This window comes from Hemitrygon akajei, chromosome 3, assembly GCF_048418815.1.
Source record: "Hemitrygon akajei chromosome 3, sHemAka1.3, whole genome shotgun sequence".
NCBI classification, from domain to species: Eukaryota; Metazoa; Chordata; class Chondrichthyes; order Myliobatiformes; family Dasyatidae; genus Hemitrygon; species Hemitrygon akajei.
This window is the reverse complement of record NC_133126.1, coordinates 164895989-164919225: the sequence shown is the minus strand read 5'-3', so window position 1 is coordinate 164919225 and position 23237 is coordinate 164895989. Positions and strand designations below refer to the sequence as shown.

General features: G+C 37.8%; 1 protein-coding gene across 1 annotated transcript in view; it reads right to left on the bottom strand.

Annotated features, from left to right (window-relative positions):
* The window catches only part of mccc1 (methylcrotonyl-CoA carboxylase subunit), a 62856-nt gene that overhangs the window by 8528 nt on the left and 31091 nt on the right, over nt 1-23237 (bottom strand). Inside the window, exons 6-17 of the mRNA XM_073041238.1 lie at nt 20042-20189; nt 17901-18022; nt 17557-17668; nt 15819-15900; nt 12814-12941; nt 10630-10813; nt 10380-10489; nt 8250-8466; nt 8078-8164; nt 3192-3241; nt 1875-2012; nt 708-815 (exon numbers count right to left, since the gene is read on the bottom strand). Of these exons, the coding sequence (XP_072897339.1) occupies nt 708-815; nt 1875-2012; nt 3192-3241; nt 8078-8164; nt 8250-8466; nt 10380-10489; nt 10630-10813; nt 12814-12941; nt 15819-15900; nt 17557-17668; nt 17901-18022; nt 20042-20189 (1486 nt within the window). The remainder of the gene's footprint in view (nt 1-707; nt 816-1874; nt 2013-3191; nt 3242-8077; nt 8165-8249; nt 8467-10379; nt 10490-10629; nt 10814-12813; nt 12942-15818; nt 15901-17556; nt 17669-17900; nt 18023-20041; nt 20190-23237) is intronic.

Sequence of the window (23237 nt, the reverse complement as noted above, 5' to 3'; positions counted from 1 at the left end):
CCAGTCTTGGTTGAATCTCAAATTTGCTGATCCAGTTCACCACATGATCATCTAAGTCATTAATACCGATAACAAAAAACAACACACCCAGCACTGATCCCAGTGGCACACTACTTGTCACAAGCCTCCAGTCAGGGAGGTAACTATCTACTACCACTCTCTGGCTAATCCTGATAAGCCAATGTCTAATCCAATTTACTACTTCATCTGAATGCCAAGTGACTGAAACTTCCTTACCAACCTCCCATGAAGCACCTTGTTAAAGGCCTTGCTAAAGTCCATGCAGACAACATCCACTGCCTTGCCTTTATACACTTTCCTGGTAACTTACTCGAAAAGCTTCCCAAGGTTGTTAGACACGACCCACAAAGCCATGTTGACTACCGCTGATCAGTCCATGTCTATCCAAATACTTACATATCTGTTCCCTCAGAATACTTCCCAATATATTATAGAAATTGCTTGCTTCATACCTTGCAGTTTCTGGAGGAACCAATTCATAAAGGGAATTAATTTCTTAGGAGCCAACAGCTCTTCATAAAAACTTTGTGGCCAGTTCTGGAAACTAGTCTAGAAAATATATTTTTCCTGGCAGTTCAGTATGGAAAGTAATGTAGATCATCCTAACCCTGTTCTCAACCAAACATCTAACTTCTCTTAAATGATAGTTAGAGAACAACTTTATCAATTCAAAGTCATAACATTACCTTTTCAATAGTTCCAGTCATTGGTGCCACTGCTGCTCCCTCGGCTCCAGAGGCATCAATTCCAACTAAATATTTGGGCACAGGTATACTGAACTCTGCAGTCCCTTCCTAAAATAAAGATCAAAAATGATCAAACATATGTTGCAATAATTATATCTGGAATACAGAATTGGAACTTGGCAAGTTGTGCTCTCTCTCTCTCTCTCGTTGGTGGGTGAGAGACTGTTGCCGATTCTCAGATCACGAAACTCGGGGAAAAAAGTGGCACGACAGATTTTTAACACCATAAATCAGCGAGTTGTTTTGTTATGTCTCCCCTCTCACTGTGAAAGGAGTCATCTCATTCTCCCATTGTTAGGGAGAGCCTGTAGCATGTAGAATTGTCAGGAGAATGATTAGTTTTTGTTATACTGCAGATCATAATCTTTATTGGAGGACTTACTATTGCTTGCTTGGCAGGTGGACGGTGCGGATGCTTTTTAGCGGAAGTGGGTGGGGGTGGGGGAGGGTTGTTGCTTTACTGCTGCTTGTGCATAGGTGGGGGGGTGTAGAGGCATTTGGGGTTCTAACATTTTTACTGTCACTCATTCTTTGGGAAACTCTTCTGTTTTCATGGATGTCTGCAAAGAAAAAGAATTTCAGGATGCATATTGTATACATTTCTCTGATATTAAATGGAACTATTGAACTATTAAATCAGAACCAGAATCAAGTTTAATATCACCGGCATATGTCATAAAATTTATTAACGTGCAGCAGCAGTACAATGCAATACATGATAATATCGAAAAACAAAATAAGTAAATCAATTACACAGTAGATGTATTATATATACACATAAATAGTTAGAGGGGAGAGAGGGAGGGGGAGAGAGGGGGAGAGGGGGAGGGGGAGAGAGGGAGAGAGGGAGAGAGAGAGAGGGAGAGAGAGAGAGAGAGAGAGAGAGAGGGAGGGAGAGAGAGGGAGGGAGGGAGGGAGAGAGAGAGAGAGAGAGACTGTAGCATGTTGAATTGTCGGGTGAATGATTAGTTTTTGTTGTACTGCAGATCATGGTCTTTATTGGGGGCTTTGCTAATCTACACTTGGTAGGTGGAGGGTGCTGATGCCTTTTTGCAGAGTTGGGTGGGCTGGGGGAATATTTAGACTAGAATTGAAAGAAATAGTTACCATTGAAAACAAGTGAATGCTGTTGTTTGTGATCACCACTTTAGATCTTGAAAGAATCCCATTTACTGAAGACTCCAAATATGTGGCATCTTCCTCTGTGTTAAGTTTCCCAAATACATGGAAAACCTGTCCATCAATCTGAGGTACAAGCAAAATTTCAAACTTAAATCTAACCTCTTATGTTTCAAGAGAATGATACAACAAACCATTTAACAATTCCAATTTTATCTTGAATTAATCCACAAATCTCATTTGTTCTTACATTTTGATAGTGAATCATTCGCTCACAGAATCAGAAGAGTCTGAGTTTGAATTATTCTAGCAAAGAGTCATCACATTTAAAGCATGACAAATGGTTCTTTCTACAATATGTGATTACGTGGCTGCTACTGGATCTCAATGTTGCATTCTTCAGTACTTCCCTATCCATCTAAAATCATAAGTATAAAAAAAATCATTTTCTAATTCTAAAAGGAAGGTTAATGCACTTATCAAAATAATGATTACATTAGGATAATGGATGGTTGAACAGTTGCCAAAACTCTTAACAAAATATTGCTGTTTCTTGCTGGTATGTTTAACTATACAACTGGCAATCTAACTTTAGATAGATAACAAACAACTTTAACTAAAACCCCAAATTCCATTACAATTTTAAAATTATTAATTTTAGATTTAAAAGATTCTGGGAGAGGAGATCAAAGTTAAGATTCTCTAATATCTAAAAATGACACCAATTAACTTTGGCCCCAGATTTGACATCAATTCTACAAGGAAAGTCATAATCAATACATAAAGAATTAAAGTAAACAACAAAAATATGATCAATTTAATTCTTGGAATAATTATTCAACAACAAATTGCAGCTCCAAAACCTCAAAGCTGCTTTAAGTTGTCCCATTGGGTAAATTTAACACTTGTATTATCATAATCTTACATAGCAGGAAGATTCAAGATCTACACTTCATTTGTACTATATTGATTAGTCAGTGCTAACAGTGTATAACTTGACTTCTTTGAAAGTTCATTTATGTATGCCGCATTAATGGCTCCCAGGGTGGGGCAGATCATTCCACCAATGCTCATTGTCTATCGATACACTAAAAAAATAACTACACAAGTGTGGCTCTAGATTTAGCCTTGACCACTCTCAGAATGGGAAGAATGAGAAAACTATAAGGCCTCTCAGGAAGATAGAGAAATGGAATGGGTAAATGCAAAGTGAAAGAAGCACTTTATACCCATCAACTGTACCAACTGAAGAAAAATCTGTCTAACTTGACACTGCTTTTCAAAAACTCTCAATTATAAGCTCACCTGAATACTATAAGTCCCATCATTGTTATATGCAACTTCAATATTCATCTCTTGTTTAGGATGTTGGGGGAAGAAAGCCAGAAGAAACAAACACAAATATTAAACTCTGCAATGGTAATGCATTTTAAAATTATATATGTCAGGCTAATGCTCATTGAATCAAAGCTATCTTTTCTAATAAAGTACTGCACTTTTAGATTCAGCTATGTGGAGTTGTATTATTTGTACATTGTAGGAAATGTGATTACGACTACTAGGGTGTGTATTTTATCTTCATCCTGTAGCATGTATTGTATGTACAAACCCCATTTCCAGAAAAGTTGGGATATTTTCCAAAATGCAATAAAAACAAAAATCTGTGATATGTTAATTCACGTGAAACTTTATTTAACTGACAAAAATACAAAGAAAAGATTTTCAATGGTTTTACTGACCAACTTAATTGTATTTTGTAAATATACACAAACTTAGAATTTGATGGCTGCAACACACTCAACAAAAGTTGGGACAGAGGCATGTTTACCATTGTGTTACATCACCTTTCCTTTTAATAACACTTTTTAATCATTTTGGAACTGAGGATACTAATTGTAGTAGATTTGCAATTGGAAATTTTGTCCATTCTTGCTTGATATAAGACTTCAGCTGCTCAACAGTCCGTGGTCTCCGTTGTCTGATTCTCCTCTTCATGATGCGCCATACATTTTCAATAGGAGATAGATCTGGACTGGCAGCAGGCCAGTCAAGCACACGCACTCTTGTGTCTACAAAGCCACGCTGTTGTAGGCCGTGCAGAATGTGGTCCTGCTGAAATAAGCATGGACGTCCCGGGAAGAGACGTCGTCTTGATGGCAACATTTATCTCTCTAAAATCCTAATATACGCCTCAGAGTCAATGGTACCTTCACATACATGCAACGCACCCATGCCGTGGGCACTGATGCACCCCCATACCATCACAGATGCTGGCTTTTGCACCTTTTGCTGATAACAATCAGGATGGTCGTTTTCATCTTTGGTAGGGAGAACTCGACGCCCGTTTTTTCCGAAATCTAGCTGAAATATGGACTCATCTGACCACAGCACATGGTTCCACAGTCTTTCAGTCCATCTGAGATGAGCTCAGGCCCAGAGAACTCGCCGGCGTTTCTACATAGAGTTGATGTATGGCTTCCTCCTTGCGTATTACAGTTTCAAGTTGCATTTCTGGATGCAGCGACGGACTGTGTTAAGTGACAATGGTTTTCCGAAGTACTCCCGAGCCCAGGTGGCTATAATTGTCACAGTAGCATGACGGTTTCTTAGGCAGTGCCGCCTGAGGGCTCGAAGATCACGCGCATTCAACAGTGGTTTCCGACCTTGCCCTTTACGCACTGAGATGTCTCTGAATTCTCTGAATCTTTTCACAATATTATGTACTGTAGATGTTGAAAGACCTAAATTCTCTGCAATCTTGCGTTGGGAAATGTTCCTTTTGAACTGACTAACAATTCTCTCACGAATTTTGGCACAAAGGGGTGAGCCACTGCCCATCCTTGCTTGCAAAGACTGAGCCTTTGATGGACGCTACTTTTATACCCAGTCATGATACCGCACCTGCTACCAATTAGCCTGCTTAATGTGGAGTCTTCCAAACCGGTGTTACTTGAACATTCTGTGCACTTTTCAATTTTATTTTAACTCTGTCCCAACTTTTGTTGAGTGTGTTGCAGCCATCAAATTCTAAATTTGTGTATATTTACAAAATACAATTAAGTTGGTCAGTAAAACTATTGAAAATCTTTTCTTTGTATTTTTGTCAGTTAAATAAAGGTTCACGTGAATTAACATATCACAGATTTTTGTTTTTATTGCATTTTGGAAAATATCCCAACTTTTCTGGAAATGGGCTTTGTAGTTTGAACTTGTTTTTATATCCCAGAGTTTTGAAACAGATGACTTATTATACCGATAGTGGAGGTCATTTTACATAATCCAAGATTCTGGAATTGCAGATTAGAAAGTAGCGAATATGACTCCCCTATTTATGAAAAGAAGGAAAAATAAACAGTGAGCTATTGACCTGTTAGTCAAATCTCATAGTAGAGAAAATAATGTAATCTATAAGAAACACATAGAAAACACTGGAGGAACGGCAGGTCAGGAAGTATCTGTGGAAATGAATAAACTATAAACGTTTTGGGCCGAGACCGTTCATCGCGACTTGATGTCAGTGTAATCCATACCCAAGGATGTAACAGCAAATACCATGAGAAGTAGGTCTGGACAGAGTCAACATGTGTTTATGAAAGGAAAATCATGTCAGATTATTTGTTGGAGTTCTTTGAGAATGCGAATAGTAGGATTGATGATGAGGAAACGAGCAGACATGGTGCATTTAACGTTTCAAAAGGCTTTTAATAAAGTCCCAACAGGAGGTTGGTCAATAAGGTTTGAGCAGGCGGAATTGGGGAAGTATATAAGAAATGTATTTCAGTGAGAAAGCCAAGACTGGGAATGCATATTTCTTCGTGTTGTATGCTGCAACTACTGAAGTACTGCTGGAATTGTTAAATGGACTCCAGTAGTAACAGCATATGACTAAATCAATGAGCCGATCAAATGGTTTACTTATAAATTTTCCAATGATATTAAACTAGATGGGAATGTCAGTATGGAGGATGGAAAGATGCTTGGGAATGTAGGGAAGCCGAATGATTGGACGAGAATGTAGAAGATGTAATATAATGTGGAAAGATGTAAATTAATATGGAAATATGTAAGATCATCTACTCCGGAGCATAAAACAGTATTTTTCAAATGGTGAAAGACTGAGTAATGTTGATATTCAAAGAGCCCAGATATGTTTGGACACATTCACGGAAAGCAAACAAGCAGGAAAGTAAATGACGTCTTAGCCTTCGTTGTGAGAGTATTTGAGGAAAGGTGACCACTGTGCTGGGAGAACGTGGGTGGTGTGCATTCCCAGATAAGTGGTCAGATTGAATTTTTTCCAATATGTGAAGCTATAACATCTGCATATGCTCCAAGTATTGGGTCAAAGATCCTGTTGATTTTTTTTTTAACCTGATTTTTGTGACAGCAAATTTTATTCTGTGCCTCAAATTTTTGGGTAGTGATTTGTGAATTCTATAATCCCAAATTTCCATAACTGAATCAAAATCAGCATCAGGTTTATTATCACTATCTTACATGGTGAGAATGCACAGGATCGGAAAAAGCTGCAGAGGGCTATAAACTTAGCCAGCACCATCGTCCCCACCAACAAGGACAGCTTTAAAAGGCAAGGGCTCAAGAAGATGGCATCTGACATCTATCGTTAAAGACCCTCATCGTCAGGAATGTGCCCTCTTCTCATTACTACAGGATCGTGAAGGTGATGAGCAGGTACAGGATCCTGAAGACCCACACTCAATGAAACAGGAACAGCTTCTTTCCCTTTGTCATCAGATTTCCAGACAGTCCATGAACACTACTTCATTATTCCTTTTTATTTGCACTATATATTTATTTTGTAATTTATAGTAATAGTTTATCTTTGCACTCTACAGCTGCTGCAAACAAAAAATTTCATGCAACACACACAAAATGCTGGAAAAAATCAGCAGGGCAGGCAGCATCTACAGAAATGAATAAAGTATCGAAGTATTGGGCTGAGACCCTTCTTCAGGGTGAAATGGAAGGGGGAAGATGCCAGAATGAAAAAAATATACGGGGGATGGCAAGAAGGATAGTTAGAAGGTAACAAGTGAAGTCAGGTGGGTAGGAAAGGTAAAGGGCTGTAGAAGAAGGAATCTGATAAGAGGAGAGTGAAGCATAGGAGAAAGGGAAGGAGGAGTGGAAGGACTGTTTAAGGCTCTGGAGGAGGTGAATGCAGGTGTAACATTTCAGCTGTTTGCAGGGTTAAGTGTAGGGAAGGAGATGAATAGACAAGGGAATCACAGAGAGGGACCGATCCCTGGGGAAAGTGGGGGTGGGGAGGGAAGGTAAAGACAGGTTTAGTGTCAGGACTCCTTTGCAGATGGTGGAAGTTGCGAAGGATGTTTTGGATGCGGAGATTCATGGACTGGACCAAGAGGAACTCTATCAGCCGGAAGATGGGGTGAGCACGGATGTTTAGGAAATGGAGAAGATCCGAGTGGGGGTAGCATCAATGGTGGAGGAAGGAAAACTTCATTCGTTGAAGAAGGAAGAGATCTCTGATGTCCTGGAAAGGAAGGGGGCATCCTGGGAATAGATAAAGTGGAGATAAAGGAAGATAGAAAAGGGAATAGTATTTTTACAGGAGATAGGGTTGAAATCAGTAGGTTTATAAAAGATGTTGGTTGACAGCTTGTCTCTGGAGATGGAGTCAGAGATATCGAGACGGGAAGGAAGTGTCAGAAATGGGCCAAGTGAATTTAAGGGCAGAGTGGAAGTTAGTGGCAACGTTGATCAAATTGACGAGCTCAGTATGGGTGCATGAAGCAGCACCAATACAGTCGCCACTGTAGGGGAGGAAGAGTTGGGGAGTATTGCTGTTTAAAACAGTGACAATAAAACTGATTCTGATTTTACACTCTAATTGAACTACCAAAGATTTTGACAGTACAATGTGCCCACTAAACCTGTGTCTAGTCAGACATTTCAGATAAATGGACAGGAGTGGCTCTACACTGCTATGGTGCCCATTTTTGAGCACAAGCAATTGTATCAGGATTATTTCTTATAATGCTGTTTCAAACCTTGACTAGCTCTAATACAATAAAGTATTATTTTATTATGTCCCTTAGGGTCTTCTACCCTTAGGGAGCAGACAATCTGAAAATTATCTGCAAAAATGATAACTAATGATCTGACAGTAAAGAATCTACACCCCACAGTTATGCTGGCCAGATATTACTTACTGTTCTGTTCTTCAAGCAATGTAAGATTTCGTCTGTGCACAATATTTAACCTTCTTCCACTGCTGTTTGCAAATGGTGAAAATGGATCTGTAAAATTATTCACAAAATAGTATCTGTAAGCATGATAAAATTTTATCTAAGTTTGAACATGCAAATTACAAGATGCTCTTACCATGTGAAAGTGCTCTGAAAGTATTTGTCTGAATCCTTTCTTGTAGTATTAGAGCAAGTGTTGCCTGACAGAGAGCAGTTTTACTTGTAGCTCCCTTTGCTGGGAACAGTCCATCATAATGTTGAGGGATAAAATTTGTGTGTACATTTCCCGCCTCAAATTCCGGATGAGCAGCCAGGTTGAACAAGAAATTTATATTTGTGTTTAAGCCCACGATCTGTCAAAAACAGAATCAATCAACATTCAATGGACTTGTGCATCCAGAACTTCCAGTCAGTCATTCATAAACAGGAAAATTTGAAATGACTGCATTCTCTGATGGAGTTTCAATCTGAATGACAAATAGAATTAAAACACAGCAGCAATAGTTCAGTGAATAAAACCAGTATAGTTGTAGATCCAACCTTGGTTTAAAAAGTGAAATTAAAATATAACATAAAAATATAAATTCCATAAAATATAGAGCAAAGTATAAACAAAACGCTGGAGGAACTCAGGTCATAAAAACACAACAAGTGACAATCATCCAACTTCTAAATAAATTCAAAAAGAGATGAATTATAACTTTAGTACTAATTCTTCAGATTATAGATTTTCATACTAATATGAACTCCAAAATTCAGATACAATGCTACTTAAAAACAGAACTTTGGTCTGTAGAGTACATCTTTAGACCATAAATCCAGGGGGCAGAATGAGTCCTTTCAGTCTGCTCTGCCATTTGATTATGGCTAATTTCTGTTTCCTTCTTAATTCCATTCTCTGATCTTCACCGCATAACTTTGTTACACTTACTAATCAAGAACTTATCAATCTCCACTTTAAATATACCTATTCACTTGGCTTCCACGGTGGCTGTGGCAATGAATTCAACACCCTTTGGCTAAAGACATTTCTCCTCATTACCATTCTGAAGGGACATCCTTTTATTCTGAAGTTGTGTGCTCTGGTGCTAGACTCTCCCACAAATGGAAACATCCTGTTCACATCCACTATATCCAGGCCTTCCGGTCGGTGTTTGGTAGGATTCGCTAGGATAACCTCTCAACCTTCTAAGTTCCGGTACGTACAGGCCTAAAGCCATCAAGCACTCCTCACATTATGAGGTTCTTCATCTTTGGGATCATTCTTGTAAACCGCCTCTGGACACTCTCCAACGTCAATAAATCGTCCCTTAGATATGGGGCACAACACTGCTCACAATACTTTAAAGCCTGTGTCATTCTATTAACCCAAGAAACATGGCTTATTACTTACGTCGTATTTAAGCCAAATTCAGAGAACAAAAATATCCACATTTTTCTCTAGGTCCTTTCGCACAGGTCTAAATTATACATTTGGAGCATGTTACCCCAAATCTAGTTTTTTGCAGAGTAGTTCATCAAGATAAACAAAATTATTTACTAACATTTGTTAAATCCACGCAATGTCAAGGCCCAGTATTTCTTTCAAAGTGATATTTGTTTATACTAGTACAACCAAATTAATAGACAGATTGAGCTGAAAATCAGCTGAAGAATTCATTGGGAACCATCTATCAGCCATTCAGACCTTTTCACCTTTAAGATTTCTGCACAATATCAAAATCTGAGACAAGCCGGAAGTCACTTGCCTTTGCCTCCACCATTGACTCATCAATACACTTTGCATCTTGGTCCTCAGTTTTCCACCAATCATACAGATGTAGAAATATAAAACTGGTGACTATTCTACACCATCATCCTAAGCCATAAAATTCAATCACTTCAGAATTTTTAAAATCCAGGATTTGCTATGTTTTGATAACTAAATTTAACAGCTGTGAGGAGATTTGTCATTGCTAAATTATGCATCAAATTGTACACTGACTTATTGCTCTACCGTACTTTCTGGCAATAACTCAGAATTCATACTTTGATGCTGCTGTGAAGTGAAATGGGGAAATGATGTGAACCACTGGTAAAAAGATAGGGATTGCAATTAAGTCTTTGTCTAAAAGTTATTCCTCTTTCTCTTTTTAAAACCACAGTATGAACAAGTGGGTTTGTATAATTAGATCTCACACCAAATTATCTTCCCCTAGCAGTGGTAAATTAAAGCATACCAATGATCACGGTGGTCTCTCACAGCAAAAACTGCCAGAATACTTACGTTGTACTGACGCAAACAATACTTTAATTTATTTAGTGCTGCTGTGCGGTCATGTCCCCAAACCACCAGTTTAGCAATCATCGGATCATAATGCACAGAAACCTCATCACCTGAAAAAAGATATGAATAAAAAAACCTATTACTTTCAAAATAGACTTACAAGATTCTGTAATAAAGACAGTGCTTGGAATATTCAGGTCGGGCAGTATTTGTATACAAATAGATTATATCATCTGTGTATTTCCAATACCTTGTCGGACTCCAGTCTCAATTCTTGTAAAAGCATCTGGTACAGGCGTGGACAGATGCAGCAAAGGGCCTGCTCCTGGCATGAAGTTGTTGTTTGGATCTTCAGCATAGATTCTTGCTTCAAATGAATGACCTCTGACAGAGAGTTCTTCCTGTGACATAGGAAGCTTTTCACCAGCAGCAACCTGAAGATAAATCAATGGATTGTTATTCCATTATTCATTTCACTACATACAACTATCCGTTACAAGTAAGCTAAAGGCTCTGGCATCATGCAATGCCTCTGTGCAAACTGAAGCACATATTAAAGATCACGTGTCAGACTGAATTCCTTACATCAATTCTGTCACATTTTTCAAGATCCAGTAGTATAGTACTGTACTCATTGTGTCATCCTGCAATCTAGATAATCTTGTCAATTCAATTTAAGTGTGGAGGTTTGTATAAATTACATCATCACTATTCTAAAATACAACAATTTCATTCTATAAATGCACTATAGGGAAGTGGACTTGCCTCCTTTATCTGGTCTGGGTTACCAGTGCCCCCAAATGTACAGAACAATGTTTCTCACTCAATGGATTCTGAATTGGCTTAAAGTGACGCAGTTTTAAACAACTGAAATCAAAACGTGGAACTGAGTACCCATCGTTTTTACATTTTCTATCAAGACATGCTCATTTGAATACAAAATTTTATCTTGCAATTTCAGCCGTACAGTTAACTTGAATTAAACTTGTAGCAGAAATTCACAGAAATTCAAATCAACAAGTTAAAATTCAACACAGAGTACAAAGATCACAATATGAGAATGAGATAAACTGTATTTTGCAGTTCAGACTTATATTTCACATTACATGGTTAAAATAATAACATTTCAGACCATAAGACATCGGAGCAGAATTGGCCATTCAGCCCACTGAGTCTGCCCCAGCATTCCATCATGGTCTATTTTATTACCCCGTTCTCCTGCCTTTGCTGCACAGCTTCTGACATCCTTAAAAATCAAGAACCTATAAACTTGCATTTTAAATATCACCCAATGGCTCGTCCTCTACAGACATCCTTGGCAACGAGTTTCACAGATTCACTGTCCTCTGGCTAAAGGAATCCCTCCTCATCTCTGTTCTAAAGGGCCGTCCTTAGGTCATGCCACTCTGTCCCTAGAATCCCTCACTACAAGAAACATCCTCTCCATGTCCACTCTGTGTAGGCCTTTCAATATCCAATAGATTTCAATGAGATCCATTCTTCTTTCATTCCAGTCAGTAAAGGCCCGGAGCCATTGGATAGTCTTCACATATTAATTCTTTCATTCCCAGAAACATTCTCGTGATCCTCCTGTAGACCCTCTCCAATGCCAGCACATATTTCTTAGATAGGAGCCCATAACTGCTCACAATGTTATTTAAGGCTATTTTACATCAATTTAATAGTTGCCTTTAAAGTGGGGTTAAAAATAAGTAAACTTTTTTTTCCTTTAGTTTGTTGGACGATATACAGAAATTGCTACTTTGGAATTTCTTATAAAGTGCCAGTTTACATCCACACAGAACTATTTTACTTGTTCCACAAGTAAAAAGGGTTTTTGTTTGTAATTGACAGGATTGGAGAGTTATGAAAGCTATTCCCTTAGTGAAACAAATACAGAATAAAAAAACTTGAGATACCATGGTGATACTTCGAAAGGTTTCTTTTGTGATGAGAGACTAATGTTGAAAAAGTACATTCTAAAGCAATCTGCAGTGGAGAGTTATCATTATCAACTACTGTTGAACATGTTAGCAAAAATGGTTCCTGGAGAAAAGTATTATTGCTTGATATTACAAACATGTAATTGCTTGAATTGCAAACATGTAATTAACAAATTCAGTCCCTTTCTTACAAGTCTGAATCTTCAAGGTGTTATGACTTCTTTGAATGCTTGATACCACCATATCAATGGCTGATTAAATGAGACAAAGGACTGTGCGTGACACTGTATTGAATAGGCAAAGCACTTTGACTGCAAAACAACAATGAAACCAGAAACCTTTGGATATTTAGAGCATGTCCAGTTCATTGATATAGCCATGCTTTAAGACCAAAACATTTAACTATCATTCCTCTCAGCTCTACTGTAGTCTTGACCTTTAGGTTTAAGCCCAACAGAATGTAGACCAAGAGACCAACTGTTCTCACCTACCCGGAGCTGCCATTCAACAAGGTCAGTTCCTGTTATCATCTCAGTGACCGGATGCTCCACCTGTAGTCTCGTGTTCATCTCCATGAAATAAAAATTATGCTGAGAATCCATAATGAATTCCACTGTCCCTGTAAACCAAAAATAAGGATTAAAATGCATTTCCAGACAACTCAGTATCTGATGTTGACCACTGCTTGCAAAAGAAGCACATGGCTCTCATTAGTACTTACTCATTATGCTAATCAATATTTTGTAAATAATGCACTTTGATCTAAAAAGTAACACAGCATCTTCAGTTTACTTAGATTCATATTTGCATTAGCAATAGCAATAATCATTATTTTCCACAATTAATATCACACCAGTTTGCAGAAATGTGTAAGCAGGCAGAATAATATTTATGAAGATGAAATAAGGCTGAAGAGCAGCAGACAAATGGAGGTTTTTTTAAGGAATACATTAAGAGATATTGTAAATTAGGAGCAGATTGCATGTGTTTGTTTTGCAATATTTTAACTTCTCGTTTTTGTATTCAACTTATCAAACAACAAATGGCAAAGAGAAGATCCATCAAAGGGAACAACGTTGACTAATATAACCCCATGTCATCAATTGATCTAATTGTTGAACGCAGGCTCACACAGAGAAATGTATAAATGAAGTTAATTGAACACAATTTTATCTGACTCATTCAGTGTGCTTATTATTTAACTGCATAACTAAATAAAGTAAGTCTTCCTGCCTGTGAAGTGCTGTTAAACATGTACAGCAAATCCCAGCAAAGTGTTTTTGTTGGGAACTATCCAAGAATTGTGAGACAGTGAGATCCTTTGGCGTGATTTCACTGTTGTGTAGAATACCATGTATAATCCAGTCCGTCAAAAGGGGCAGTGCATGCATGAAACTTTAACATCAAAGCAGACATTGCTGGAATATTCAATATCAGGTTTAATATCACAAGCATACGTCGTGAAATTTGTTTAAAGTGTCTTCAACTTAAAATATTAACTCATGCTTCTCTTCCCACAGTTGTTTTTAACTTGCTGAATGTTTCCAACATTTTGTTTTACTTGCAGATTTTCAGTGTCTGTTGCTTTTTGACTTTAACCTCTTGTACCTCTGTTCAGTCAGTCAAAATTCATTTTGCAGGTCATATTTTCATTATCAATGAAATATTTCAATTTCCCTTCAGCGCAGAATTTAATGCAAAACATTCACCCTTATACCTTAAGATTTTTAATTTAATTTTCTGTACTACATCTCATAAAGAAACAGCAGATGAATTTTGAAAATAGGTACATTTGAGTCTCAACATTCAAAAGCTAACATAAATTCATCAGCAGTTGTATATTCGTGATCCACTTTACAAATATAACTGATAAACAGGTATAATCTTTAAAAGATACAAGAGTCTATTAATTTTCAAGTTTAAAAGTGCCATAATTTCAACACTAGTTTGCCACAAATGTGTCTTACATGGAAATTATATAATGGGGTGCGTTACTGACCTGGACAGGAAGAACTAATTAATGGAAGCAGTGTATATTCTAAATTATTTTCCCCAGTTACCAGATATGCATTATATAGATGAAATTCCCTGCTAATACTAAATCATTGTTGAAAAATTATTATAAAGTCAAGCTTTTGTGCACGATAATGTGCACTTCATTCTTACAAAAGTAAAAGTGAAAAGATACTACATTGGGTGCAGTTGATTGAATGATCAGCCTCAGACCTCTCAGCAGGGTGATGAGTCCAGAAGGAAGAAAAACCTACTTGAGTTACCACCGTTGTAAAGTACTGGAGAAAGTACAAAACGGTTTAATCTTAATTTCAACACACTTAATGACATCCAATAGTATATTTGTAAGTCGGATCATTAAGGGTAGAGATTTCAAGGAGCAGTAAACACAGCCGTCGCGTTAACTGGAGGGCTTCAGCTGGAGATGGAACTTGGATGCCAATTTAAGATTGTTCATCAGAAGGTGAAACTTCACAAGAATTTCAGCCAAGAGAGTGAGAAAAAGGCAGCAGAGGTTCCAAGACGTGGAAAAATATTCCACTGGGTGGCTCAGTGGTATAAACAGAAAGTTAGTTACTGATACTTAAATTTATATGGGTCACTGGTTTTCTAGACTGGATTTCAAAGTTATTTATCTTCATCTTTGAATTTGATGCCCCTACTTATGTCTTGTTTAAATATTCTGTCATAAAAACAGTGTTGACTAAACATTTAAACAGAAGGGAAGTCCAGAGCTACATTTATTTCTCAAGCCTTTCATTTTTGCATGAATATTACACAAGCAACACAGTCGGAACAAAATCTTTCGTTTATCCAGTAACCTTAAGGTAGTCAACCTGTCAGATAATTAATGATATCTAATACCTCACAAAGACAACTCCCCGCAAGCAAAAATAGGGGTCCCCTTGTCCTTGTTTTCCATACCAATAGCCTTTACATTCAGTAATGTTCGAACATCTCTACCTCCTACAATGAGATGCCATCAGATATCCTTTCATTTTTTTGTCCTTTCCCAGTGCCAAAGCCTCCTCGAGCTCTACATCTCTGGAAAAGAGCTGCCATTCTTCAACCCCAGTCTCTTGCTCATCCTGACTTTGCTGTCCTCAGCTGTCCACACCTTTAGCTGCCTAGTGTCCAAGTTAAGGAATACCCTTCCCTAACCTTCCCTCTGTTTTCTTCTTGATCTAATACCTCTTTATTTAGCTTAGAGTCATGTTTTCATTGATAATGTCCCCGAGAAGCCACATGGAATGTAAAAGGCATTACCTAAACGCGAGCTGAAATTGTTCATATTCATCTCTGCTCAGTTCCTAAACAGAGTTGTATGAACAGGAAAACGTCAGGTTAGAAATTTAACTGAATGATGCAGAAGGATACCAGCAAGGTTTGGGGCGCAGACTTTTGATTACATCTACGTTGGCTCTACATTCCTTCTAGTTAAGCAACAGACTGGTCAGCATTGTAAACTTTGGTGTTTACTTACCAGCTCCAACGTAATTAACAGCTTTAGCTGCCTGGACTGCAGCTTCACCAAGTCTTCTCCTCACTTCAGGACTAATTCCAGGCTACAATTTTAAAACAGCAAATGCCAGAAAATGTCTTTATATTTTTCTATCCATAGAGACTCTTAAAGAGAAACTTTATACTCGTAGACTTTGCCTAAACAAAAGTTCACACACAGGTACAATAGTACAATAGAAAATCATAAAGCTGCAGAAGCTGTTTCCCCGAAACATTAACTCTATTTCTCTTTTCTCAAATTGTGTTGTCTGCCAAGTATTTTTGATATGTTTTTATTTTAAGATAAAGTAATACTATTCTTCTGAGCTAGTAATGCAGAAGACCCATCTAACAACTCAGTGGAACTGAGGCCAAATCACATGGGGAGCTTGAGAATTTGAACAGCATTAAAAAGAAACTTGACAATAAATAAGTACTGCCAGCAGAGCTGACCATTAAAGAAATACATTGAACTTCATGTGTTTGCAGTGCCACATTAACAAAGTTGACCTAATTCTGAAAAGGATTAATAACCAACTGTGCTGAAGGACACCATTCAGGAGTTCAAGAAATTACCTTCTCCAGAAGCAATGCAATCTTCCTGCATGTAGGGATGGACCTTTGCTGGACTTTCCAGCATTGGTAACAGTGTAAAAATATAGATTAGAACTATAATGAATTACTTCAAAACACATTACAATGCAGAATCTAATGGAGTTTGAGTACATGAATAATTTCTCTGCAAAACATCCATAATAAAACATTGTACTTAAAAACAACTTAGAGATCTAGTATTTTCATTTTAAAAACATTTTTTTGTGAGGATGCAGTTCCTTTAATAGGTATTTTTTTCTTAACTGACTTTATTTTCCACACCCAGGATTTGTAGAGTAAGGAATGCAGATTGACCGATCACAAGCCTGCAGTTGAGACTATTCCATGGCCATTAGTGCAAGTGAACCGTAAAGATTGTACCTTCCACTTCGCTTTCCTTTAATGGGACAGAAACTGGTTTCCCCCGAGGGTGCAACAACATTCTGTGGAATTTTTGTTACTTGTAAGAATTCTGCAGAGATTATTCTGCAGTTCTGAGAAGTGTGCTTTTCCCCCCAAGTTTCTGGTCACAAAGCAGCAGCTTGTTGAACAGAAAATCCAGCATAAATATCAGGGCAACGCGATAAAAGATAAAATATTCATTCAAAAATATTTCTTGATATATTTAAGAGAGATAGTTTGAATAACAGAGCAGAATTTGAATTTATCATAATAAAATGATAGACGTTATGAGTAACTTGTTTCTAAAGAATTGAAAATATGTAAAATCTAGTAGGTACAATATTTGAGTTTTAATGTGTACTTTTACATATTTTAAATCATCTGAAACACCTCTTTAAATGCCTCTGTGCCTAAAACAAAATTGCTTTCTCTAATGTTGCAAAGGGGTGTAGTTAATGGAAGCTCCCAATGGTGATTACCTCAACCGAGGCTGGCTAGTTCCACAGGCTGGGCCACATTGATCTGTGTTTTAATGATTGAGAAAGATTCCAGCAACTCTATTTCATTTAATAGAAACTGTGCTTAAAATTTAGTGAACATGTTCCATTGGTCTGGCTGATTTTCAATGTAATTCCACTGAAAAATACAATGTAATCTAACAGAAGTGTCACCCTGTGATTAGTAAACTGCTTAGAGAGAAATTTCCATTTACAGAAATAATTTACCCCAGGTGCTTCTTCAATGATTTTTTGATGCCTCCTTTGTACACTGCAGTCTCTTTCAAACAAATAAACAGCGTTGCCGTACTGGTCCCCAAACACCTGTACTTCTACGTGTCTACAGCAAACAGAAAACCAAAATCTTATCAGCCACAAGAACACAATACATGAATCACATACATCCACTGTACGTTTCCACAGATGTTATACTAGTTTTGAATATTTGCTAGATTTAACTCCATTTTTTTTTTACAAGAATGCTAATGATGTCTAATATTTAAAATCTAAACTGAACAGTACTGAACAAAGGTGGTACACAAATATATTATTTCTAAATGGAAGCCACATACCTTGGATTTTCTACAAACTTTTCTAGCAACATAATATCATCGTTGAAGGATTTCTGTGCTTCTCTTCGTGCAGATTCCAGTTGCTCAAGGAATTCAGCCTTTGTCTGAGCAATGCGCATACCCTGAACATAAATATCAAACGAGCATTCAAAGAATAAATCTGGTATTTATTCAGATTACTTAAAAAGCAACACATTTCACTAGTGACAGAGTGTATTTTCATTTTTACTTGTATAACGTCCCTTAAATGAGGTACAAGGAGGTAATTTCCCATCAATAAATCACAAATAACATGAATGAAAGAACCAGCTGCAACATTAATCCACAGAGAACATGACTTATGCCACAGTAAGTAAGACTAGACAACTCAGCGATACTTCACTGTACAAAAATGATTTTCACTTTGTGCAATAAACACTGCAGACCTTAAATGTATCTAGTGTCAAGAAGTGGAGCAGAGGACCTCTTACAGATTTAATGCTCAGTATTGCAACTTGTGATGGGTACAGATGAATTAGTTTCAGAATATGAAATCACAGCTCTATTGAAACTTATACACGATTCTTTACAATCCACCTAAGATTACCAAGATAAAGATAAAGCAAACTGCACCTCTCACTTAACTCATTATTCCACGGAGACCCTCACTGAAGTCTCCATCGAAGAAATGTTGTTTCTGCTCTTCAGATTAACATATGCACAAAACTCCTTATGTACAGAATTGCTTCAATGTACAAGTCCTAACTTGCCTTTACTGGGTTTATATCTATGTTCTGTTGTCTTGCAGCTGCATCTTAATTCAAAGTGCTGCTGAAGAATAATTTCTATTCAGCATCTTACAAGGTAACTTTTCCAGGACAGGAAGGGTTCTGCTTAATGTCATTATTCACCTTTGACATGCTCGGGGACTCAGAGAGTGACTGAAACTGAATGCAATATTCAGATTCAGCTCTGCTAGATTCGATTTTTATATCTGTACCTAAAAATCCTGCCTGATCCTTTCCAATGATCAAAAACAGTTAAGTGCTGACTTTTAGACTCTACAAGATTGTTTACTCCGCTCCATCGTTCCAACACCATACATTCCATTTCTAATTTATACCTTCAAAACAATGGCATATTGGACTTCTTGGATCATAATTCTAATCAAATGAAAACATTGTCTAAGAAATCAAGCACATGATCTAAATGATGCCTTAACTAGAATTCTATGGAGTCTTGTTCATAAGCATGAGTTTAAAACTCACAAATTATTAGCATTTGGTTTCTGCAGAACCTAACTATTAGGCATGCAAAGAATAAATAGAAATGGCACGCTCTTGCTTTCTTATGTAACCAATACTTCATTTCCAAAGAAAACACAATATGACAGCTAAATATAGAGATAAATATTCGCATGGTTTTCAATTAATCAATCCCCCTTCTTTTGCAGTTTATAAGTTCTGAAGCTCGCCCAATTTAAGGATTTAAAAAAAATCTAGATACTACGTTATAGGTAATCGATGCAAATACATTTATAACTTAAACCTGTCTGATATCAGTTGTTGCTTTTGCAACAATGGTACAGGTGACAGTTATACCAGACAGGCTCGTTTACAACTTCACAACTGGAATACAAACAGCAGAGAGCAGCAGATTACTCCAAATGCTAATAGTGACCCTGAGCTTGCTCTGCAGATAAATTAACTAACATTTAATGAACAACTTTGCTACACTAAATATACATTTTCAATAAATTATCATTGAATGTAACTATAGGGGTATGGCAGCATATTGGTTAAGTTATTGGAGGTCTAGATGAATGTTCCAGAGGCACGTGTTCATATTGAGTTCATAGCATTAGAAACTAAGTAAATCTGAAGTAAAAAAAACTACGTATCTTCACTGTCAGCATCAATGAAATTGACCCACTGTCATAAAAACCTATCCACTGCCACCGTATTCCAGTGTGGTCCATGTGTCGCTGCAGACTGACCAACATAAATGACAAACTAAAACATTCCAGCCAATGACGAGCACATTCTCTTCATAAATGCATTTTAAAATTGTATTTATTGCACTTCCAACATTTGCAGATCCAAATGACCAGGCCTGAAACATTAGTAAGGTTATTCCATTCATGCAAGTTGCAAACATCTTACCTTGCCACCTCCTCCCCGGACTGCTTTTATCATCACAGGGTAGCCAATTCGACTGGCCTCTTCCATTAACTGTTGATCAGATTGATTATCACCATGATAACCTTCAACTATAGGCACTCCTGCAGCTGACATTATGGCCTTTGATGTGCTAAATTAAAATTATTAAAAGGAAAATTAATTTATGCATTATATCTCAATAAAGACTTCCCAGATCATTTTAATGTGAAGGCAATCGTAAATAATGGAACATTATATGATGAATTTGTGCAATTCATTGCCACAGTTGGCTGCAGAGGCCAAATCTTTGGCTATATTTAAAGCAGAGGTTGATAGGTTCTTGTCAAAGGCTACGGGGAGATGGCAGCAGGATGGGTTGAGAAGAATAATAAATCAGCCATGATGGAATGGCGGAGAAGACTCAACAGACCAAAAGGCCTAATTCAGCTCCTCTGTACTGTGAACTTAGTACATTGTGCTTTCACTGTGAGGTTAGAGCAATGAAAATTTTCTTTCAGCTTTTCATTAGATTCATATATTTTATTTTTCCAGACAAAAAATATTATTGTTAGAGAAATAAAACCTTTCTCATTAAACTCACCCCAAATCAGCAACAAGCATTTTTAGGTCAGAGCTTTTCTTTCTAACTCCAAAACCATCTCCTCATTCCCATATCTGAAGAGTGTCCTGATGGTATCAAAGAACATTTTCTACCTCTTCATCTGGATATTAATTGCTTGCTTACTTGTTTGTTTGTTTATTTATTCATTCATTAGTCCATCCATCTATTTATTTATTATCCATTTCCCCATTTATTTATTTATTCTTTTGTATTGTTACGAACACTGTAACTGGGTCACTTACCAGCTAAGATAGAGAGGTCCGTTGAAGTCTGATACGATTTTTAACAGTATTTATTAGTAAAAATACACAAAAATAATATCAATGCAAACATACAGATAATATACGCTGTCAATACTAAATCTAAAAGTGCGGGTATAATAATAATCAATAAGAAATAAGCTCTATCGTTGTCTAGGGGATAATGTATTGTCCGATGGAAGTATAAAGTTCACTCAGTTCATGCAGGCTGCAGCCTTTGGGGACCGCTGTGTGGCAATGGTTGGAGAGAGAGAGAGATTTTGAGAAACTTGCCGGCTTTCCTTTTATGATTTCGATCCGTCGGAGTCTCATTGGTGTGGCCGTTCACTTGTGGCCTCTCCTTTAGCTAAGCCGTTCTTCTGTGGTGAGCCCACCACCCTGGCAAAGGGAGGACGCACACGAGCCCTCACTGGCGTTCGCTATAAAACGCTGTCACTGCCAGCGTTTCTCCTGGTGCGTCTCAAGGGGTTGTTCCCCAGACCCTCTTTTATCCTCACTCACAGAGTCTCAGATGTCAATCAGGTTGGGATGACGCAATCCCTCAACCAGCCCACTCTGGTCGTCCCCTGAGGGGCTTCAATGAATAGTACAGTACTCAATACACAATTCCGTCTCCAAGAGACAATAGCCGTTATCAATGGTTCCGTTTTCGCTGAGGCCAGGACACATTCCAAACCTTGTGTATTCTGTGTGTCTCTCTCATTTCCTGGGTCCCAGACCCGAATTACGGTAATAGCGATCTTGCAATTCTCAAAAAGGAGGGGGCGACTTTGTACCCTTCGGCCCCTCAGAGTTGTGGCACATTCGTAACAGTATTTGCACAGTTTGTTATCTTATGCACATTGGTTGTTTGTCCATCCCGTAATGTGTGGTCTTTCATTGATTCTATTGTGTTTCCTGCATGAAAATTAATCTCAGGGTTGTATATGGTGACACACGCACCCACGCACACACACACGTAATAAAGTTACTTCGAACTTTCACACCAGTACAAGCTGTAGTCTCTCTTCTAAATAATGAGTTGGGGAAAAATTGGTTTGGGTTTAGAGTCGCTTTTTCTCGGCAATTATTCATGGGTTATCTGCACCTTAGGGAGGTGACAGTGCATCACTCTTTGAACTGCTGCAGCCTTTGTAGTGAACGTGTTCCCAAGTTGCGGCTTGGGTCAGGAGTTTTAGAACTTTGATCCAGCAACAGGGAAAAATGATACATTTCCAAATTGAGATGATGTACAACCTAGAAGTAGGAATTGTTTCAATATGACTGCTGCCCATGTCCTTCTAGGTAGGAGACATCTCAAGCAGCCAATGAAGCTAATAATTAAATTGAGGACTCCAGTTGTTAGCAAGCATCCCCATCCATGTCTGACATTATGTTGAAGGGAAGGTCATTGATGGAGTTACTGGGCCTATCAGATTCCCTTGAGGAATTCATATGAGAAATACCCTTTGGCAGAGAGGAGAGGACAATCCTCCAGAAACCATTACCATTTAGTTTTGTGCATGGTACGGCTTCGGCGAGAGGATTTCTACTGATTTTCAACTTTAATAAAACTAATTGATGCAACACTCAATAAATTCATCTCAGGTCACTTCCTCGCTGGAACTTAGAGGTTTGAACTAAATCCAAATTACGAGTGTTTTGATTGACCTAAGAATGGTTACTCTTCCAGTTTACTGTAACAGTGGAATCGTGAGGTGCTAATTAGACAGATCAGATTTGTTCCACAATTTGCCATGCGGGCATATGTTGGCAATTTTTGATTTTATCTGCTTGACTTGTATTTCAGCTAATGAGCAACACAAACCTTCTGCATCACGGAAGAAATTAGTCAGTGACTTTGCAGTGCAGTTAGTCGTTTCATGTGAAGAGAATCCATTTGACCGAAGGATAACCTCTGTGATTGCAATAACTTCAGGAGGAATACAAGATCGATAATCTACTTAACACTTCTGGCTGAAGATGATTGCAAATACGTTTTCTTTGATACTCATGCTGGGTTCACTGAGAAGGGTAAAGTTCATGTAATGCCCTCAGGTAGTTGTTCAATTGTCTACTATCAGTTATGAGTGAACTTGGGACGACAACGGAGCTCTGCACTGATTGATCATTTGTGGCATGGCTTAGTCTACATCCAGTCCTGTGTTGTAGCTTCAACAAACTAGTAACCTTATTCATAGAAGTGCCTGGTATGCTCCCGGCACTCCTTTTTACATACTTCATCGACAGAAAATTGATCTCCTGTTTAGAAAGAGGTGCCTTATATTACACATTGAAATATAATTCTAGTACTGCTATTGTGTCTGAGTACTCAATG